This window comes from Thalassophryne amazonica, chromosome 9 (assembly GCF_902500255.1).
Source record: "Thalassophryne amazonica chromosome 9, fThaAma1.1, whole genome shotgun sequence".
Classification (NCBI taxonomy): Eukaryota; Metazoa; Chordata; class Actinopteri; order Batrachoidiformes; family Batrachoididae; genus Thalassophryne; species Thalassophryne amazonica.
The window spans coordinates 10,960,530-10,979,831 of NC_047111.1; the positions used below are offsets into that span (position 1 = coordinate 10,960,530).

General features: G+C 42.0%; 1 protein-coding gene and 1 long non-coding RNA gene across 2 annotated transcripts; one reads left to right on the forward strand and one right to left on the reverse strand.

Annotated features, from left to right (window-relative positions):
- The first annotated feature begins 8,648 nt into the window (after positions 1 to 8,648).
- LOC117516732 lies at positions 8,649 to 8,960 on the forward strand. The gene is made up of 2 exons (XR_004562537.1): positions 8,649 to 8,818; positions 8,871 to 8,960. It is a non-coding gene; the product is annotated as an uncharacterized LOC117516732 (long non-coding RNA).
- A 5,691-nt stretch (positions 8,961 to 14,651) lies between these two features.
- camk2a (calcium/calmodulin-dependent protein kinase II alpha) lies at positions 14,652 to 18,776 on the reverse strand. The gene is made up of 3 exons (XM_034177563.1): positions 18,637 to 18,776; positions 16,112 to 16,340; positions 14,652 to 14,877 (listed from the first exon to the last, which is right to left on the reverse strand). Exons 1-3 carry the CDS (start codon positions 18,725 to 18,727, stop codon positions 14,874 to 14,876), a joined length of 324 nt encoding a protein of 107 aa, XP_034033454.1. The 5' UTR covers positions 18,728 to 18,776; the 3' UTR covers positions 14,652 to 14,873.
- Between the last annotated feature and the right edge of the window lie 526 nt (positions 18,777 to 19,302).

Here is a 19,302-nt window from a genome sequence, read left to right on the forward strand (position 1 = left end):
TAAAATGGAAAACATTTCATTTGTCCTTGATAGGAAAAGTGAACTGTATCAAAATGAATGTGCTTCCCAGGTTTTTATATTTGTTTCAATGTATTCCACTTTATCTTCCAAAATCCTTCTTTAAATCTATTGATGGGGCTTTAATTTCATTTATATGGGGTGGCATGAAGCCCAGAGTACAGTTAGATCTATTACAGAGGTCCAAATTACAGGGAGGCTTAGCTCTTCCAAATCTCCTCCACTACTACTGGCCATAAACGTTCAAAAAATCCTTTATTGGCTCCGTGCTCCTGATACAGACTGGTGCCGCCTCAAAGCCACATCCTGTATCTCAGCATCACTTCATGCCCTGGTCACGTCTGTTTTTCCCCTGTACATTTTTAATTATACCAATGATCCAATTGTTATAAATACAATCAAGATATGGGTCCAACTTAGATAGAACTTTGGGTTCATAACTTTCTTTACATCAGTACAATATGCAACAATCATTTCTTCCCCCAGCCAGATGGGACTGTGAATATTTTCTTTGGCAAAGACAAGGTACTTCTAAATTTAAAGATTTGTACATAAACCATCTATTTGGTAGTTTTGATGAATTGTTATTTAAATTTAACCTTCTATGATCCATCTTATTTCGCTATTTCCAAGTCCGCTATTGCCTTCAACATAGTGACCCTAATTTTCCGGGTTTACCTTCACATTCAGATTTAGACGATATGTTAGATATTTAATTGAACACAAAAGGTCTAATCTCAAGGATTACTGATTAAATATCTTCTCTCAAGAACAAAAACCTTTTAAAAATCAGAGAGGATTGGGAGGATGAACTGGGAGAGGACATAGAAGAAAACATCTGTATACGCGCATTTCAGGCTCACAGACAGTGATGAGAGTTTTGGATCACGTGTTTCTGTTTGCAGTTTCTCCTATGAGCTCCGTCCCAGCGCAGTCCTGGAACGCAAGGATGCAGACACACACTGCTCCAGCAGTGGCTCCAGGCGCGTTTTGTTTAAAGCGTAGAGATCGTTAGCTTCGGTTTTGTTTTGTTTCTCTTTCATTCCTTTTGCGCTCTTGATTTGCAGGCTATTCAGTGATGGGAAAAGTCAAAAGCTCATTTGTTCACCTTTTCTTGATGACCTTCCCCCTGTAGCAGTCCATCTTGGTCCAGTGAGACATCAGCATCAATTTGACCAGTTAACACTTAGCCTAGGCTCGTGTGTCATACATCACACTGACAAAGTGAGGAACCTTGGGGTAATTTTTGATCCTATGTTGTCCTTTGACCTCCACAATAGAGATATTATGAGGACTGCTTTCTTCCACCTGCGAAATATAGCGAATATTCGTCCCACTCTGTCTGTGGCTGATGCTGAGACCCTGATTCCTGCGTTTATCTCTTGTAGATTGGACTACTGCAATGTTCTATTTTCTGGTTTACTGCAGTCCAGCATTAGGGCTCTCCAATTGGTTCAAAATGCTGCAGCCAGACTTTTGACATGAAACAGAAAGTTTGACCACATTACACCCATTTTGGCGTCTCTTCACTGGCTTCCTGTCCCAGTGAGATCAGATTTTAAGGTTCTGCTACCAGTCTATAAAATTGTTCACAGACTGACACCTCCCTACTTAGCTGACCTAATTAAACCCTATGTACCGGCCGGGGCTTTGTGTTCTCAGGGTGCAGGACTACTTTGTGTCCCTTGGGTAAATAAGAAGTCTGTGGGTCACAAAGCGTTCTCTTATCGTGCCCCTGTTCTGTGGAATGATCTCCCTGAGTCAATAAAACAGTCAGATTCTGTGGAGACTTTCAAGTCTAGACTTAAGACGCACTTATTTTCACTTTCATATGGCTAGCATACTGATATAGCATAGTTTTACGCTTTTTACTCTTTTAATTCATTTTATTAGTAAACGGAGCGTGCCGCGGCCTCAACTTTATCTAAATTCTGGGTCTTTTAGTGAAGCTTAGGGCTAGTGGCCGGCGATCACCTTAGTATTTCTTCTGTTTTTCTTGTTGTTTAATGCTGACAAATTATACTGTATTTCTTGTCTTTCTGATGCCTGATTCTGTTTTTCTCTCTGTTTAAGGTGCAGCTCCATCCAGAGATGGGTGTGGTATTTGTGCTGGAGACTCTCGTGTCCTGTGCACCAACAGCATTTCCTGTATATTGTTTTGTGAATTGTTCTGTATCTTGTCTGTGTCATGGTCCAAGCAGAGGGTCACCCCTTTGAGTCTGGTCTGCTTGAGGTTTCTTCCTCAGAGGGAGTTTTTTCTTACCACTGTTGCTCTGGGCGTTAGTAAGGTTAGACCTTACTTGTGTGAAGCACCTTGAGGCAACTCTGTTGTGATTTGGCCAGTGTTGCCACAGTTACTTTGAAAAAGTAATCCAGTTACTGATTCCTCCTTGAAAAAGTAACTTACCTACTTTACTGATTACTCAATTGTAAAAGTAACTAAGTTAGATTACTAGTTACGTTTTAGTTACTTTCCCCAGCTGCCGACAACAACCCTCTGCCACCTCAACATGACAGTGATACTTGTTTTGCCAAAACTCACTTTATAGTCACCCTTTCTTGACTTCAATGAAAATAAATACTTGTTTATAAAAAGTAAAATAAAGACCTCTTTCTTGACCTCATATTTAACTGCTGACAGCACTGTAACAGTAAAACTTGCAATTTCTAACCTACATTGTTTATGAATGTAACTATTAAATTCTTTCTAACATTTAAATTTTCTCTAAACATTTTACTTGTTGAAATTATTATTATTATAAGTAGTATTAGTAGTTGTAGTAAAAAAAAAAAAAAAAAAAAAAAAAAAAAAAAAAGGCTTCAAAACTGGACCTTTAATCTAGGGGTGTTGTGGGGGGGGGGGGGGGGGGGGGGGCACATCCTTGCCCCATGCCCCCTTTCCATCTGGATTCGCTCCTGCTTTGGTGTTTGAGAATGGAAAACATTTATTTATGCAGAAAACATGACCAGATTTACAGGTAAGAAGGTTTTATTGTGTTTTCACATCATGTGGTCCTCAGAAAGAGAGTTTAGGTGCATTTGAGTGGAAAATAGTGTTAGTTGTTGACGCGTCACGGAGGATCAGCTGTTTTTAACGAGCAGATACGGAGCGGCTCAGCTCAGAATTCTAAATAAAGGAGAAAAAAAGCATAAAAATGTCTTTGTAAAGCTCAGTGCAGGTGTGCTGATCACCGCACTTTAAGAGGTGAGGACGAGTCGTAGCTGCTGCAGAAAACCGCAGATGAAAAGCTCACAGCTCGCTTAAAGTGGGCAGTTCAGTCGAACCCTGACCCCCTGCCCACGGACCAAGTTTAATGCTGCTATAGACCCACAATGCAAAAATAATAGTAACGCACAGTGACTTGGAGAAGTAACTTTAATCTGACTACTGATTTGGTAAGATTAACGCGTTAGATTACTCATTACTAAAAAAAGTGGTCAGATTAGAGTAACGCGTTACTAAGTAACGCATTACCGGCATCAATGGATTTGGCGCTATATAAATGAAAATAAATTGAATTGAAACTGATAGCATTCCTTCCCCTCCCTGACCTTCCTTCTGTAGCAGGAACCTTCTCCAGGATCCCATTAAAGGTCTCCATGAAGAATGGGTACTCTGAACTGCTGTTTGATGCATGGGCCCAAACACCAGCTCCTGGATCACCACCTAAACATGGTCGAGGTGTTTGTGTGCTCCAGTGATCCTGGGAGTTGTGTTGTCTGGAGCATCAGTTCCAGGTAAGGTCACCTTTGGCAAGTTGGTCTCAGGTGAGGAGACAGAAAAAGGAGAACTCTATGGATGGAGTCACCTTTCCCAGATTAGGGAAACCGAGTCTTCCTCCTGTAGCTAGACCTGTGGGGAGGAGCTCACAGGGGTATGCCTGGTGGTTGGGTCTATAACCGTGGGACTCTGTCGGGCTCAGACCCCCCCCCCCCCAAAAAAAAAACAACATCGTATCACCTCCATGTGGGCTCAGCACCCACATGGAGCATGTCAAGGGTCTGGTGCGCTGCTCTACAGGCAATGGACGGGTACAAATCCCCTCACCGACAGAGACTTGGACATCTTTCTTCTAGATGTACATATATTTCTAAATTATTTTATTGTACAGCAGACCATGTGTCTTTTTTGTTTGTTTTTTTGCACTCGCTGTCAATCTAATCTCACTGCACTTGTGTCATGACAATAAAAATAAATTAAAGTCAGTTCTGTTGCTGTGGTGATCGTCATGGTTACAGTTTCCCTCAGGTTTGACCTTGACAACATGAAAATTTGCTCACAATTCAAAGTTGCCAAAAACGTGTTTGGAGCATGTGGATGTCAGTGCAAAAACATTCAGCCGACTGTTGTCACGGCGACAGATGTGAGTTTCTCTGAAGCTGCAGACACACCAATCAGAGACAGACAGTGTTGCCATGGTGACCACCTTAGTTTATTTACAGAAACAAGTTTACACAATGCACTTACAAAAGAAGCTGATTAAAAAGGCACTCGCACTCTCACGCAGCATGCAGCTTAAACACCACAATACTCAGCACAAAGGTGATTATTGATCACTGATTATTGATCACTGATTATTGATTGTGCACAGCATCACCATGCTGGAGGGGAAACAGCTACAACAACAACAACAACAACAACCAGCAACATCCTGCACGTCCTTTTCTCAAAAAAGAGAAAGAAACAAAAGACCTTTGCTAAAACAAACTAACAAATAACAATCTTTTTGTCAAACAAAATAGAAAAACAAAAAGAAGTCCTTGTGACAAAGAAAGACTGAAAAAAGACAAATCCTTTTGTAATGCAAAAAGGGGTATAAAATAAAACTGTCAAAAAGGGGAAAACAAACATTTTTTCAAACAAAAGGGAGAAAACAAACAAAAGTTTCTTTGTTAAAAAACAGAAACAAAAGTCATGTTGTTAAACAAATATATTTTTGTCAAACAAAAGGGAAAAAACAAATAGCTTATTCTGGTTTTGAGGAAACACTAAAACTTTTTTCCCCAAATCTAACTAAAAATCACACATGACAACCGTTTAATGTTCTCAGGAAGTTATTGCAAAATTAACTGAGCTTATAAAAAGTTTATTTTATAAGAAAAAAATGATAGAAACTCACAATCACCTCATTTATCAGATGAAAGTCATTGTCACTTGCAAAAATTTTAATTATAAATTTTCATACATATTACCTCGATTTTGTGTATAAAACATCTGTGATCATTTCAACCTATTATTTTAAAAGACATCACTATTTTGTGTGTTATATTTTTACTGAATTTAGATTGTGTTTTAGCATTTTTTTCACTTTGACATGAAACAACATTATTTATATGTTTTCCATAAACAGTGTGTTTAAAAACGGTTCATCCCAAAAAACTGGAAAATGTGTAAAAGACACGGGGGGCATGGCAAAATGAATTATGTCACACGATAAAGACAAACAAAGACTCAAGGGTGGGGCAAAGTGAATACCAATGTAATACTCAGGGGGCGTGGCAAAATGAATTATGTCACACGATAAAGACAAACAAAGACTCAAGGGTGGGGCAAAGTGAATACCAATGTAATACTCAGGGGGCGTGGCAAAATGAATTATGTCACACGATAAAGACAAACAAAGACTCAAGGGTGGGGCAAAGTGAATACCAATGTAATACTCAGGGGGCGTGGCAAAATGAATTATGTCACACGATAAAGACACCAATGTACACACTCAGGGGGCGTGGCAAAATGAATTATATCACTTGATAAAGACAAACAAAGACTCAAGGGTGGGGCAAAGTGAATACCAATGTAACACTCAGGGGGCGTGGCAAATTGAATTATGTCACACGATAAAGACACCAATGTACACACTCAGGGGGCGTGGCAAAATGAATTATATCACTTGATAAAGACACAAACAAAGTCTCAAGGGCGGAGCAAAGTGAATACCAATGTAACACTCAGGGGGCGTGGCAAATTGAATTATGTCACACGATAAAGACACCAATGTAAACACTCAGGGGGCGTGGCAAAATGAATTATATCACTTGATAAAGACACAAACAAACTCTCAAGGGCGGAGCAAAGTGAATACCAATGTAACACTCAGGGGGCGTGGCAAATTGAATTATATCACTTGATAAAGACACAAACAAAGTCTCAAGGACGGAGCAAAGTGAATACCAATGTAACACTCAGGGGGCAGGGCAAATTGAATTATATCACACGATAAAGACAAACAAAGACTCAAGGGTGGGGCAAAGTGAATACCAATGTAACACTCGGGGGCGTGGCAAATTGAATTATGTCACACAATAAAGACACCAATGTAAACACTCAGGGGGCGTGGCAAAATGAATTATATCACTTGATAAAGACACAAACAAAGTCTCAAGGGCGGAGCAAAGTGAATACCAATGTAACACTCAGGGGGCGTGGCAAATTGAATTATATCACATGATAAAGACACCAATGTATAGACTCAAGAGGCGTGGCAAATCATCATATATCACTTGATAAAGACACAAACACAGACTCGAGGGTGGGGCAAAGTGAATTGTATCACAGGGTAAAGACATCAATGTAAAGACTCAGGGGGCGGGGCAAATTGCATTATGTCACACGATAAAGACACCAATGTAAACACTCAGGGGGCGTGGCAAATTTAATTATGTCACACAATAAAGACACCAATGTAAACACTCAGGGGGCATGGCAAATTTAATTATATCACTTGATAAAGACACAAACATAAAGACTCTAGGGCGGGGCAAAGTGAATTATAGGACAGGGTAAAGACACCAATGTAAACACTCAGGGGGCGTGGCAAAATGAATTACATCACACGATAAAGACATCAATGTACAGACTCAGGAGGCGTGGCAAATCATCATATATCACTTGATAAAGACACAAACACAGACTCGAGGGTGGGGCAAAGTGAACTGTATCACAGGGTAAAGACACCAATGTAAAGTCTCAGGGGGCGGGGCAATTGCATTATGTCACACGATAAAGACACAATGTAAACACTCAGGGGGCGTGGCAAAATGAATTATGTCACACAATAAAGACACCAATGTAAACACTCAGGGGGCGTGGCAAATTTAATTATATCACTTGATAAAGACACAAACATAAAGACTCTAGGGTGGGGCAAAGTGAATTATAGGACAGGGTAAAGACACCAATGTAAACACTCAGGGGGCGTGGCAAAATGAATTACATCACACGATAAAGACATCAATGTATAGACTCAGGAGGCGTGGCAAATCATCATATATCACTTGATAAAGACACAAACACAGACTCGAGGGTGGGGCAAAGTGAACTGTATCACAGGGTAAAGACACCAATGTAAAGACTCAGGGGGCGGGGCAATTGCATTATGTCACACGATAAAGACACAATGTAAACACTCAGGGGGCGTGGCAAAATGAATTATGTCACACAATAAAGACACCAATGTAAACACTCAGGGGGCGTGGCAAAATGAATTATATCACTTGATAAAGACACAAACATAAAGACTCTAGGGTGGGGCAAAGTGAATTATAGGACAGGGTAAAGACACCAATGTAAAGACTCAGGGGGCAGGGCAAATTGCATTATGTCACACGATAAAGACACCAATGTAAACACTCAGGGGGCGTGGCAAATTTAATTATATCACTTGATAAAGACACAAACATAAAGACTCGAGGGCAGGGCAAAGTGAATTATAGTACAGGGTAAAGACACCAATGTAAACACTCAGGGGGCGTGGCAAAATGAATTATGTCACACGATAAAGACACCAATGTATAGACTCAGAAGGCGTCGCAAATCATCATATATCACTTGATAAAGGTTATATCACTTGATAAAGACACAAACATAAAGACTCGAGGGCAGGGCAAAGTGAATTATAGTACAGGGTAAAGACACCAATGTAAACACTCAGGGGGCGTGGCAAAATGAATTATGTCACACGATAAAGACACCAATGTATAGACTCAGAAGGCGTCGCAAATCATCATATATCACTTGATAAAGGTTATATCACTTGATAAAGACACAAACATAAAGACTCGAGGGCAGGGCAAAGTGAATTATAGTACAGGGTAAAGACACCAATGTAAACACTCAGGGGGCGTGGCAAAATGAATTATGTCACATGATAAAGACACCAATGTATAGACTCAGAAGGCGTCGCAAATCATCATATATCACTTGATAAAGGTTATATCACTTGATAAAGACACAAACACAGACTTGAGGGCAGGGCAAAGTGAATTATAGTACAGGGTAAAGACACCAATGTAAAGACTCAGGGGGCGTGGCAAATTGCATTATATTTGTTCAATCAATCATTCATTCATTCATGTCATTTTCCATGAATTTTTTCCATGAACAAAAAGGAACAAAAAGAAGATAAATCTTGTATTCTCTGCTCCTTATAACAAAATCAAGAAAACAAAAACAAATAAATAAAAAGAGAAATGAGTTTATGATAAAAACACATGCAAAGACTTGGGTGGGCGGGGCACAGTAAAAATATATCACGTGATAAAGACTCAAATGTAAAGACTCAGGGGGTGGGGCTAAGTGAATTATAACACATGACAACAAAGACAAACATAAAGACTCAAGCAGGGTTAAGTGAATTATATCACGTGATAAAGACACAAATGTAAAGAGTCGTGGTGGGCGGAGCAAAGTGACATATTATGTGACAAAGTCAAATATAAAGACTTGGGGGTGGGAGGAGCTAAGTGAATTATATCACATGATAAAGAGACAAATGTAAAGAGTCGGGGTGGCCGGAGCAAAGTGACATATTATGTGATAAAGTCAAATGTAAAGATGGGGTGGGTGGGGCTAGGTGAATTATATCACGTGATAAAGACACAAACGGAAAGAGTCGGGGATGGGCGGGCTAAGTGAATTATATCACATGATAACAAAGACACAAATGTGAACTCAATCCACTGATTTGGTTCCTGATGTATGTGTTATAGAGCCATCTATGGACCAAGAATGGTACTGTGGCATAATAACATCCATGAGTCCTGAAACATGTAAACACTTTTGTCTTTGTTAGCATTGCTAACAGTGTTTTGTAGGTTAGCTGACAGCTGATGCTAACATCAACTTGACACAAAACAGCAACGTTAGCCACGTTTAAAGAAAAAGACACAAAGTGACACTTCCTGTTTCCCGTCACAGCGTGCTGACAATAGAGATGTCCCACGTTCTCCAATCAGACAAAGTTTCACCTCGTTATTTACATATGTCCCAGCTCAATCAGAGGTCGGAGGTCACTGCTTTGGAGACGATGACCCCCTCCCTCCAAAAAACAAAACGAAACAAACTATTACATTACATGTTATTTTTTCCATTTCAAGCATAACGTGTAAATAGTGCTAAAAGTGCTAATAATTTAAAAAAGAGACATCTGGACTATTTCAGCGATGTGAACGCAGCACATCGTTTCTACCACAAACGATACGTTCAAGTGTCTTCAAAGGTCAAAGGTGAGGCTTCATTAAATGGACTGTAAAAAAGAGCCTTTCACGCTGCAGGCACCGATTAGCGTCTCGGCCCGAGTCACGAATCAGTGGCAAAAATTCAAAACTCAATCAAACTTCAAAGATAAAGATCCAAAGCAGAGACAAAAAATTTACTCTGAACACAAAAGTCAAGTTCTATGGGAGAAAAAAAAAGTCCAAGTTAAATTTAAAAAAAGAGCGCAAACTGCAGTATTAAAAGAATAATACAGTTTTACAAGCCTATAATATTATAAATAATAGTGAAAATATTATCAATAAATTATATTATAAATAGTAGTGTATACATTATTATGAATAACTGATTCTTATAAATGTAATATTAGAAACAACTGATTATCAGGTTCATGAAATGTAGATAAATAGTTTGTCAAAAACATTTTTCAAAGTAAGAGACCAAATCTAGTCAGTGTTAGTGTTATTTTTAAATTGTCGTTTTTAAAGTGTCATTTTTAAGTGTTGTTTTTAAAGTGTCGTTTTCAAAGTGCCGTGTTTAAAGTGTTTTTTTCAAGCATTGATTTAAAGTGTCGTTTTCAAAGTGTCAGTTTTTAAAGTTTTGTTTTTAAAGTGTCATTCTTAAAGTATTATTTTAAAGTGCTGTTTTTGAAGTGTCGTTTTTAAAGTGTTTTTTTTAAGTTTTGTTTTTAAAGTGTCTTTTTAAGTGTTGCTTTTAAAGTGTTGTTTTTCATTGTTTTAAGGCATTTTTCATCAAGTTATGACATCATTACTTGACAGCAAAGTTTAGCTGTGATTTCAGGGCTGAGACGCCAAACAGCGGCAGCGTTGAGGCAAAGACATTCAGAGATGCAGCGATTATAAGAGTCACACGCAATAATATTGTACAAATATAAAGAACCGTCGGAGTACAGGAACCGGATCTACAACAAGTCAACTAACAGCAAACGTGATTAAAAAGAAGAACTGTACAAAGTTCTACACCCACCTGACGACAAAATGCTGGTTCAAGCCTCAGGGATGACAAAGCAGGTCAAAGGCCGCAGAATAGCTTAGTCAGAAGAATGGCAGCGCTTTGTGAGGGCGTGGCCAGCAGTCACTGTACTGCAGAACCACAAAGGTCAGAAACACAAAACACAAAGTCCAGTCCAGCATGCAGGAAAAAAACCCAACAGAATCTGTACAGGATTGAGAAAACTGCATCCAGAGGAATCGGAAAACCATTGGAAAGCTGCGATCTGTTTTAGGTCACATTTTTTAATCTGATATGATTCAAAAGAATTTTAGAAGATACGTTTCAGAGCGTCGACGGACCGAGAGATGCTGCTGTAGTATGGAGTCCCAGAGAGGACAAAATGTGTGTGTGTGTGTGTGTGTGTGTGTTGGTAATCCTCCTGTCCGTCCGTCTGTTGGTGTGACACTTGTTTTTTTTTTTTGTTTTTTTTTTTAAGTATATGAATGAACCATCACAGTCCCTGAGATCTGCTGGACTCTATCCCAGGATCCTGGAGTGTGAAGCTCCAGCCCAGTTGGTCATAGGTTACATGTCCAGCCAAGGCTTGTACCCATTTACAGCTGGGTGGACTGAGACACTGTAGATAGCGTGAGCAGGAAACAAACCCAAGTCTACACAATGGTAGTCCAGCTCCATTGCCCCCCAAAGAATCTGGGGAACAATGGTGGAAGAATCTGGGGCTTTGCATCATGCACACTGAACTCAGTCCAACAGCCACTCCAACAACACCCAGAAACAGCCAGGATGTTCCTGCTGGAAGGAAATATCCAGGACTTTCCTGCTGGGAGGAATGACACAGGACAGTCCTGCTGGGGAGAAACAGCCAGGACGTTCCTGCTGGGAGGAAACAGCCAGGTCGGTCCTGCTGGGGAGAAACAGCCAGGATGTTCCTACTGGGGGGAAACAACCAGGACGTTCCTGCTGGGGGAAACAGCCAGGACATTACTGCTGGAAGGAAACAGCCAGGAAGTTCCTGCTGGAAGGAAACAACCAGGACGTTCCTGCTGGGATGAAACAGCCAGGACAGTCCAAATGAGGAGAAACGACCAGGACAGTCCTGCTGAAGGAAACAGCCAGGGCGTTCCTGCTGGGGAGAAACAGCCAGGACGGTCCTGCTGGGAGGAAACAGCCAGGATGTTCCTGCTGCGGGGAAACAGCCAGGACGTTCCTGCTGGGGGGAAACAGCCAGGATGTTCCTGCTGGGGGGAAACAGCCAGGATGTTCCTGCTGGGGGGAAACAGCCAGGACATTACTGCTGGGAGGAAACAGCCAGGGCGTTCCTGCTGGAAGGAAATAGCCAGGACATTCCTGCTGGAAGGAAATAGCCAGGACGGTCCTGCTGGGGAGAAACAGCCAGGACGTTCCTGTTGGGGGGAAACAGCCAGGACATTACTGCTGGGAGGAAACAGCCAGGGCGTTCCTGCTGGAAGGAAATAGCCAGGACGGTCCTGCTGGGGAGAAACAGCCAGGATGTTCCTGCTGGGGGGAAACAGCCAGGGCGTTCCTGCTGGGGGGAAACAGCCAGGGCATTCCCGCTGGGGGAGAAACAGCCAGGACAGTCCTACTAAGAGGACAGCATGCTGGTTCCCCAATAACTGTGGGCTGTAACGACTTCTCCAAAACACTCATTTTTTTGCACAATTGTGGTTGAAATCAATTACCTCTCTAAACTGTGTGATGTAATTTTTGTCACTTCTGGGACTCCATACAATTCGGTTGCAAAGTCTGACCTAACACGTCACGTGATAAATCTCCTTCCAGACCCAAACAAAGAAAACATGTGTTTTTCTCTCTGCACTCGTTGTTTCTGGCGGCATAGTGTAAACAGTGAAAGAATGCCACACTGTTTTGTGCCTATGTGCACCAATCGACCTGAAACTTTGCCGGATTTGTCTTTCTATAGGTTCCTGACTAATGGCAAAGATAAAAGTAGAGTAAATTAGAGTCAGTAAGTAAACACAACTATATTAGACATGTTACTGCTAAGTGGACCCAACAGATAATGTCAATGTCACCTTCGCAAAAGTATTTAATTTAGAAAAGTGACTGAAGTGGGACGGGTATCATTAAGAATCTATACATTTTTCATTATTCAGTTCACATTGTGCCAGAGCTAGCTGGTGGTCGGAGATAACAGCTCTGACCACTTACCATGACGAAAAAAACACGTTTGTTTTTGTCTTGCGAACACTTCACTGAGGAAATGAGATTATTCCGACTTTCTACCCAGAATGACAACAAATATGACAAAAGTAAGTACTTTTATGCACTTTTTGAGGCATTTTGTGAATGCAGAAACACGTGACCCTGTGTTATTAAACAGACGCACCCTCGTGCACGCTCCACTGTGGAAAACGAGATTAACTGCCTAATCAGTGGGTCAGAGTCTGGCGATTTAGCCAGACTGACAACAATTATGAGTAAAGTACATATTTTTATGCATTTTCTGTGGTTTCTTGAGGCATTTTGTGAAGGCAGAAATGCGCTCCGACCTCAAAACACGCTTCTGTGACATAAACCTAACGCACCTTCTCTTCTTCTGTGGCATTTAATGGCAGCCGGCATCCTTATTGTTGCACTGTACTATTTGCAACATTTGCAGACATCAGCGGACCAGAATCAAACAAATTCAAGCCCTTTTTAACCCGTTGTGGTGCGCAAGAAAAGAAGTTTGTCAACGTAAACAAAGTGACCAGCTCAGCCATCACTGTAGAGTTTGTTTGGGTCTGGAAAGAGATTCATCACGTGACACGCTACGTCACGGCTTTGCAACCGAATTGGCAGTGCTGATGTGGGTGGGGCTAAGCAAATTCAATTCTGTCAAATTCTTACATCTGACAAAATGTCTGGATACTTTTCAGATGAATTTTGTTGAGTTTGAAGGAATTTAAATTCATTTTGGTGACTACAACTGATGTGTTTGTCATTTTTTCTTCTTCTGCAGTGGTTTGAAAATCTAAACTCATGTTAGCACCTCCTTAAGGTTCCTCATTAGAGCCCTTCTTAGGACACTTTGCAGGGGATGGGCGTGGCCAATATGAGAGGAGGTGTGGCTTTTCACGGAAGCTCGCAAGTGGGAGAGCAGCGGAAGCTTCTGGATCTTTCCAGCCTGTGGAAGCAGAGCAGTAAGCCATCCTCAGCTGTACATTATTCAACATGACTGACAGATGTCAATCACAATGGACGCACCTAACGATGTCTTTGGTTCAAAGAGCCAAATTAGAATTAATTATTCTTATGGTGCAAAGATTTAACGGAATCAAGTTCAATTATTACAATAACAAAGTAAAAAAAAAAAACACACACATAAAAAAAACTAAAAATGTAAGAATTTTACATGGAACAAATATTTTTGTGGGCAATAATTTAATTTTAAAACTCTTTGTTTTAGCAAATGAGGCTTCAAACATGAGATCCTCAAAAGTTCAACTTGTAAAATCTAAAAATGTTCTTCAAACCAGAATGGATCATTTTCCAGCCGCAGCTTCGATGTCTGACACAAACACTCAGAGAAACAAACACTCAGAGAAGCAACCTGTGAGGCCGAAACCTGCAACCAAAAACCACAGATGCCTCGTTCACACCTGCAGCCACAAACCACAAAGTCACCATGCTAAGCTAGGTTAGCATGGTGAGATAGGTTAACATGTTCACCAAGCTAGGTTAGCATGTTCACCAACTCCAGCGTTGGTGCTAAGCTAGGTTAGCCTGTTCACCTACACCAGCTTTGGTGCTAAGCTAGGTTAGCATGTTCGCCTACACCAGCATTGGTGCTAAGCTAGGTTAGCATGTTCACCTACTCCACTGTTGGTGCTAAGCTAGGTTAGCATGTTCACCTACTCCAGCTTTGGTGCTAAGATAGGTTAGCATGTTCATCTATACTAGTGCTAAGCTAGATTAGCATGTTCACCTACTCCAGTGTTGGTGCTAAGCTAGGTTAGCAGTTATCCTGTTTTTGTCATCACATTTGGAGAAAATTTCTTTGTTATTTGAGCTAAAAATAAACAACTAAAAGAACTTTAAACATCAACTATGACCTCAGAATTGAGAAAACTGTCATTTAAAAAAATGAAGGTGTGAAGGAGGCCTCATGGAGAGACAAGGTTTTATCTTCAGTATTTCCTGTGCTGGTTGGCTAATCACAAAGGGGCGTGGCTGAAGCAAAGTCCAAGCCAGCTGAGAAGAAGAAGCTGATTGGTCGTTGTGGCAGAGAGGCTTCGTGGACCCGCTCTCTTCTCCTCCGGTTTCTCAGACAAATCCTGAATGTTAGGTCAGATGCTGGGCCTGCTGTCAATCAATCAGTTGCCATGGTGACGTGGCTTCATCAGAGAGCTGCCCATTTTGGAAGTTAGCTAGAAAAAAAGGGGGCGGGATGAAAGGAAGTGAAGTGGGCCCATAGAGCCAGATGGATAAACTAGAGCGCTGACTCTTAGTTCCGTGTGTCACGTCCACCATGGAATGAGGCAGGAAGTGAAACTAACGGGAACCCGTCACAGGAAATGATGGCAGCAAAAATAAACAAACTAATAGTGCCAGAAAAATAACTGGTGGCCCTTACCAGCTGCACAATGCCCCGCCCTGTAATGGCATGATGAGTCAGCGCTCTGGTTTTTCTGTCTAACTCCATGAGAGACACAAATACTCATTCAGGAAATAAGACAGGAAATGATGGATCAGGGACTGGAGACAGATGGGTTTGATATGGCCACCAGATGGCACCACTGCAAAATCCTGGACACCCGCTCCCAGAAGAAGAAAGATGTTTGGATGATGGACCTGGATCACAGATGGTCACACACACACGTGGAAACATGGAAACCAATGTTTGCTGGCACTGAAGAAGAAACGTGATCAGCTTGTGTAAACTTCAAGAAGGACGAGGTCCTCTCCTGAGCCTGAGGTCCGCTGCTGCCAGAGCTGAACTCTGGATTCTGGAACACGATGCAGATCAGAGTCTAAGACCGGTCGATCACATGTTCCTTCCCCAGCCAAGGTGGGACCAGGTTCCAGGTGGGTGGACTGAAGGTTCTCGTCTCCTCTTGCTTCATGGAGCTACACCACATCATTAAGTCTGCTCCTCCTTCCTGTAGTCCTGTTTCCTCTTTCAGGACCTCATGTGACTGTGTTCAACCTCCCACTGCACCGCCTGGTCCCACGGAAGGGTTCTGAGACCTTAAAGCTCAGCTCGGAGACGATGAAACAGCAGCACCTGCTATTGGGGGAATGTCGGACTGGATCCGGTCTGGACCTGCTGTGTGAGTAAAGAGACCTGAGGTGGTTTGGCACAAAAGCAATCAAGTACTGACTGAGGATTCAGACTCCAGACTTTCCTGGATCATGACGGCAGCTCTTCTGAGCTCCAGACTGGTGGACTGTCCATAAAATGAAGGGTCAGTGGGTTGAATCCCAAATACTCCAATCACATCCGCCTCGAGATCAGATCACGCCACACCGTGTGAACAAGCCATAAAGGTGGAAACACACACATGCAGACAGACAGACAGACAGACAGGACTGATCTCAGCCTCTTGTCATCTTTGGAAACATTTAAAAACACTTCCAGGACAGACGTCAACGTGCTCTTACTTGCTGAGAGTAGAGGCGGAGCCTGAACGGTGGAAATGGACAATCTGCCACTTCCCGTCCCGGCGGTGCCACACCCTGGTCTCCTCGGACTGGGCGGTGCGAGGCGTCCCGTTGGCATCGATGTACTGCGTCACTCTGATGTAAGCGATGCACGCCGCCTCATCCCCGACCAGGTGGATGTGAGGATTCAGGATGGTGGTGTGAACCGGTTTACTGTTCTTGGACCACACTGAGGGAGACGGCGAGACAGACCATGTGGGAGGTTCTGATCCAACAACCTGACACGCCCGTAAACTGAGAAACTCTTCTCACCTCCACTTCACGACTAAACCTCGGATCACCTCATTAACACTCCTTTAACTCAGATTTCACTGGTCTACAGCCAAAATGCTTCTGAAATAAAGAGAGTCAAACTTGACTAATTTTGGGCCACGGAGAATAAAAATGTTGTTTGAAATTGTTGATTGTCTGTAGTTTTAAGAAATGCTACTACTGTGCTACTAAGGATTAATATACAACCCTTTTGCTGATTTTTAAAGTGTTACAAAAAAGAGAACAGGTGAAATATTATACAAACAGTCAGAGAAACATAAAAAAAGACCTGTGATTATGATTTCTCATGAAAACTCTACTGTTAATATAATTATGTAGACGCAAAATGTCCTTGTATATCTTGGAAACAGGAGCTGATTAGCCGCTGTTATCCCCCGACCACCCGCCTCATGTTGGCTTGTCAGTATCTCACAAATAAAAAGTGTAATTTCCCCATCGATGGGATCTACAGGCTTAGAAGGAGTTAATGTCATATTTGAATTCAACATGCCAAAATCCATAATAAATAGCACATTTTGTTTCTGAAGCAGACAACTTCTAAGTGTTTGTGTACCAGTGTTAGTTTACAAATCAGGAAAGGTTTAGGGCGAGTTACCGGATAAAAACTAAAACTATTTCAAACAGGTGACTGTAATCATGATCTGGTACAAAACCAGTATCCAGTAAAGGCAGAGTCTCTGAGGACCAAGGACGGACAGAGGATCTCCACTTGGTCACTAAATGTATGAGAAAATTATCGAAATGTTTAAAAACAATCTCCCTCAACGATTGAAGGAATTTACATATTTTTTGCCTCAATAGTGCAAAATAACATGAAATGATTCAAGTAATCAGTGAGTAAACAGAACTAAACACCTGTGAACTTTGATCCCTCAGAGAGCACTGCATCAGGAACCTTAATTCATCAATAGGTGATATAATCACACAGGCAAGAGATTACTTTGGTACACCTTTGGCAATGCAGGTACATTCACAAATGCACTTAAAACTTTACTGTGCAGAAAAGACACCTGATGTTCACCCTGTCCAGAAGCGGAGTCGACTTCTCTTGGCTCGGAGGAATTTGGGTTAGACCATCACAGTGGGAATGTGTACTGCTGTCAAATAGTACTCCAGACCCTTTTATTTTTTAGAAGAAGAAATGAATACTGTGTGCTCTCGACCAAAGGCAAAAAGGACCATCCAAACTGTTACCAGCAACAAGTCCAAAACCCGGTTTCTGTCCAGGTCTGGGGTTGTGTCAGTGTCCTTGTCAAAGGTCATTTACACTCTGTGATGCAGCATTAATGCAGAAAAGTACACTGAGATCTGAGAGCACCACATGCTGCCTTCAAGACGACATCTTTTCCAGGGACGTCCATGTATTTTTCAACAAGATGATACAAAACCACATTCTGCACACATGACAAAGACATGACTGCAGAAGGAAGCGGGGATGGGTACTGGACTGGCCTGTCTGAAGTCCTGATCCTCTCCCAACAGATAATGTGTGAAGAATTTTGAAAAGAAATATGCAGGTTTCAAACGAACTATCTACTGTAGTCAGGTGAAATGTGGACGTGTCCTTGACCAGGTGAAACATGGACATGTCCTTGACCAGGTGAAACGTGGACATGTCTTTGGCCAGGTGAAACATGGATGTGTCCTTGACCGGGTGAAACATGGACGTGCCCTTGGCCAGGTGAAACATGGATGTATCCTTCGCCAGGTGAAATGTGGGCATGTCCTTGGACAGTTGAAACGTAAACGTTTCCTTGGCCAGGTGAAATGTAGACGTGTCCTTGGCCAGGTGAAACATGGACGTGTCTTTGGTCAGGTGAAACATGGGCGTGTCCTTGGACAGGTGAAATGTGGGCGTGTCCTTGGACAGGTGAAACGTGGGCGTGTCCTTGGACAGGTGAAATGTGGGCATGTCCATGGCCTTTTACAGGTGCTTGGATCCAAATAATGATGTAATAGTTATGGTTGTCACTAAGTGCACAGACACATGACCACTTTATCTGGATCAGTGCTATCAATGAATACTGAGTAATTTAGGGAGAGGGTCAGTAAGAGCAATAACAATATGGCCTTTGGTTTCCAGTTGCTGCAGGTCACACTGATAAACCTTAGCGTTGATTCATCTCGCTGCACTCTATTAATCACAAGAATAAATTATCATATTCACGAGAGAACAAAACATAGAAACTCACAGTTTTCAAAGTAGAAACGGTGGAAGTCCAGGCCTTCAACCAGGTTCCCCAACGCCTCTGGCTCGAATGCTGTCACAGCAGGGTCGCACATTTTACTGAAAGGACATACAAGAATTATTGAGAGTGCAGAGTACAATCATTGAGAGTACAATCAAGAGGAAATATTTACTTTACAAGAGGACCGCATACTTTTACTGAGAGAACAGCCAACGTTTACTGAGAGGACAGCCAACATTTACTGAGAGGGCAGCATACTTTTACTGAGAGGGCAGCATACTTTTACTGAGAGGGCAGCATACTTTTACTGAGAGGACAGCCAACGTTTACTGAGAGGACAGCCAATATTTACTGAGAGGACAGCCAACATTTACTGAGAGGACAGCCAATGTTTACTGAGAGGACAGCCAACATTTACTGAGAGGACAGCCAACATTTACTGAGAGAACAGCCAACATTTACTGAGAGGGCAGCATACTTTTACTGAGAGGGCAGCATACTTTTACTGAGAGGGCAGCATACTTTTACTGAGAGGGCAGCATACTTTTACTGAGAGGGCAGCATACTTTTACTGAGAGGACAGCCAACGTTTACTGAGAGGACAGCCTATGTTTACTGAGAGAACAGCCTATGTTTACTGAGAGGACAGCCAACATTTACTGAGAGGAC

Bases quoted from the DNA above. Each gene is read 5' to 3' on its own strand.
- camk2a (XM_034177563.1), bottom strand. From the start codon at position 18,727: ATGTGCGACCCTGCTGTGACAGCATTCGAGCCAGAGGCGTTGGGGAAC. The intron at 16,341-18,636 runs GTGAGTTTCTAT...CGTCTCCCTCAG, and splicing joins CCGTTTCTACTTTGAAAACT to TGTGGTCCAAGAACAGTAAA.